This window comes from Pinus tabuliformis, chromosome 5_2 (genome assembly GCF_031772625.1).
Source record: "Pinus tabuliformis cultivar Carrire ecotype Pingquan chromosome 5_2, CPIR1, whole genome shotgun sequence".
In the NCBI taxonomy this organism is placed as follows: Eukaryota; Viridiplantae; Streptophyta; class Pinopsida; order Pinales; family Pinaceae; genus Pinus; species Pinus tabuliformis.
The window spans coordinates 617,560,658-617,563,714 of NC_142306.1; the positions used below are offsets into that span (position 1 = coordinate 617,560,658).

The 3,057-nt window shown below is 37.5% G+C and overlaps 1 protein-coding gene across 1 annotated transcript; it reads right to left on the reverse strand.

Annotated features, from left to right (window-relative positions):
* Positions 1-219: 219 nt before the first annotated feature.
* On the reverse strand, positions 220-1,103 carry LOC149160538 (uncharacterized). Its single transcript, XM_089434634.1, has 2 exons — positions 819-1,103; positions 220-516 (listed from the first exon to the last, which is right to left on the reverse strand). Exons 1-2 carry the CDS (start codon positions 1,101-1,103, stop codon positions 220-222), a joined length of 582 nt encoding a protein of 193 aa, XP_089290760.1.
* Positions 1,104-3,057: the final 1,954 nt, after the last annotated feature.

Here is a 3,057-nt window from a genome sequence, read left to right on the forward strand (position 1 = left end):
AGATGGAGTGTACACCCTCTAAACATGATATATATCCATATAGCCCACAAAGATCACCCTCTTTTTAGTGGGTTCCAACTTCTTCCTGCCATCTTTGGACACATGAAATCACACCATGGACCTAAAAATGCGAAAGTGGGAGACATCTAGCTTCCTTCTAGTGAAATCCTCCTCAGGTGTAATCATCCCAAGAACTTTTCGAGGACTCCTATTTTGCAATTACATAGCAATGTTTCCAGCCTCTTCCCACAAGGATAAGGACAACCCGTGGTCATGCAACATGGCTCTAGCAGCCCCAAAAATACTCCTATTCTTCCTCTCTGTAACCCCATTATGCTGAGGATTATCACGTGCAATCAACTCTCTCCTAATTCCCTCTGTGGCACACAAGTATCTGAAGGAATTGCATACATACTCTCCTCCATTATCAATCCTCAGGTACTTTATTTTCTTCCCCGTCTCATTCTCCACTAAGGCCCTGAATTCCACAAACTTGGAATAGACCTCATATTTCTTCTTCATAAAATAAATCCAACATTATGAGAAAAATCATCAATGAAGATCACGTAATACATGTGCTTCGTGTTGGAAACTATGGACAAGGGGCCACAAAAATCTAAATGAACTCTCTCCAGAATAGATCCAACTCTGCTATCTTGACCCTGAAAAGAATATTTGGCATACTTGCCAAGATTTCATCCCTTGCACACATCATGTTGATCAAGGGTGCACTATGGTTGTCTAGTGGTAATTTTCCAAAGTATATTCAATCCTCCATAATGTAGATGTCCCATGTTCCTATGCCAGATCTCTCCAACATATTGACCTTGAATAAGCTCTGCTTGGCTACTCAAGGCTGCACATGCATCAACCTCTAATTCGTAGAGTTTCTTGATCCTGACACCAATCTGCTTGACCTGTCCTGAAGCAAAAGGCTTGAGGTAGGTCTTCCCTTTGATGAATACAACATTATACCCTTTGTCTTCAAGAATTGCTACAGAGATAAGTTTTTTCTTCAATCTTGGGACATACATCACATTCTTGAGATGGAGAAGGGAACCAAACTCCCTCTTAAAGCTTACTGTACCAACTCGTTTCGTCATGTTTCTGGCATCATCTCCAAGATGAATATGGAATTTCATGTCTTTCTCCTCCAAACCTTGAGGAATTATTTATTCCCTATCATGTGGAATGAAGCCCCTAAATCAATGTACCACACACTACCTCGAACTGAGTTCTCAATGCAAGCTATTAGAGATAAATCCAAAACTAAGAAGAGAGTGCTTCTCCTACTGTTGTTGTTACAATATGCTTGTTGGATTTATTGTTTGGACATTTTGTAGCGTAATTTCCAAAATCATGGCAATTAAAACACTTGGTCTTGCTAAGATGCTTCTTTTTCTTGCCTCCATTTTGACTAGATTCGGTCTTGCATGTAGAAACAACTCGAAATTTGAAACTACTAATGAAATCAAATTGAAATCAATAGACACAAATTTATTCTACTCAATCAAGGGAAAGGAAATCATACAATAGAAACACATGCAATCATTCAATCAAAATGAACACATTATTTTTACAATGACTGCTTCAATCCTTGAAGCTCAATCTGCACCGCAATACTGATCTCCTCTTGAGTCTTCTCTGGCCAATACTTAGCCAAATAGGCCTCTTCCTTCCTCTTATTTCCTTGCGCAATTCCAACTCCTAAAGAATAGGGAAGCTCATATTTCCTTGCGTAAATACCAAGATAAATGGCTCACATGCTTCCTACAAACTCTATCACTCACTAGTATATAATAATGATTACATTGATGCCTTTTTCCTACACTCAACTAGGATATTTGAATTGCATCCATGAATAGGGCTATTTTTAGTAAATTGACTAGTTAACTGAGAGATCAATGAGTTAACAACAATTACAACTACTCAATTGAATTCTTACTAAATCTATTCATGACAAGAGCTCATGTAACTAAATTTCGCTAACTATAACTCCACTAGATTTCTAGATATTAGCAATCAACTCATTCACAACTCTACTTATTTCCAAAAAACTTGAATTTTCTGACTTAACTAAATGACTTGGCCATGTCACTCCTGCTAAATGCAACTCAATTCATCTCGCTGATGTGGAAATTCAAATTTCTCCATTTGAATAAGGCACAAGTCAAATGAAGCCTTTTCTTGCTACAATTTAACACTCCCTCTTAGAAAGAAAAGGGTTATGAACAACCCCAATCCTACTCTTTTAGAGGAATGTACTGTAACACAACTAATAGTCCCTCTCACTATTGTTGTTGCTACTACAACAATTGCAACTAAGAGCATCCAAAATACTGAATCAACTATGTCTCGGAGATGTAACAGTGTCCTAAGTCTCTGACTGCTACTAGCCTTTGAACTGTCGCTCAAGATCTCACTACAACAACTGACCTTTGATCCTTATGCTACTAAATACTATGGGCCCCTGTAGCAAGGGTAGTGATCCATGAGAAGAGTATACTGCAACTGCAGTTGCTACTACTATCCTATGGAAGCTGCCCAAATATTTGCAACTCTAAGACTAAGGCTGTACATCACCCCACCTTACTCTTGGAGTTATAATTGCATGCATGGTGAAATATACCTCTAGATTGTAGATATTTTTAACTCGAACACCAATTTGTTTTACTTGTACAATATCACATGCTTCAGATATGCCTTGCCTCTATTGAACACCACATCATATCCTCTGTCGTCAATTACAACTACAAAACCTAGATTTTTTATTTTATTTTTATTTATTTATTTATTTTATTATTATGATTATTATTATTGTTTTCTCAGTCCAGGCACATAAATTACATTCTCTAGGTGAAGATGAGAGCCTGACTCTCTCTTCAAGGTGATAGTTCCAATCCATTTGGTATTATATATCCCATCATCTAAAATATCTATGTGTAATTATAGACGCTTCTCCTCTAAGATGTTGAAGAACTTCTTATTTCCTATCATTTGAAATGAAGCACCAAAGTATAGGTACCACTCACTCCCTCTTATTGTGCTTTCCATGCA

Coding starts and splice junctions, on each gene's coding strand:
- LOC149160538 (XM_089434634.1), bottom strand. CDS start 1,103: ATGACGAAACGAGTTGGTACAGTAAGCTTTAAGAGGGAGTTTGGTTCC. Junction 517..818: donor AGCTTATTCAAGGTCAATAT/GTTGGAGAGATC, acceptor TATTTTATGAAG/AAGAAATATGAGGTCTATTC.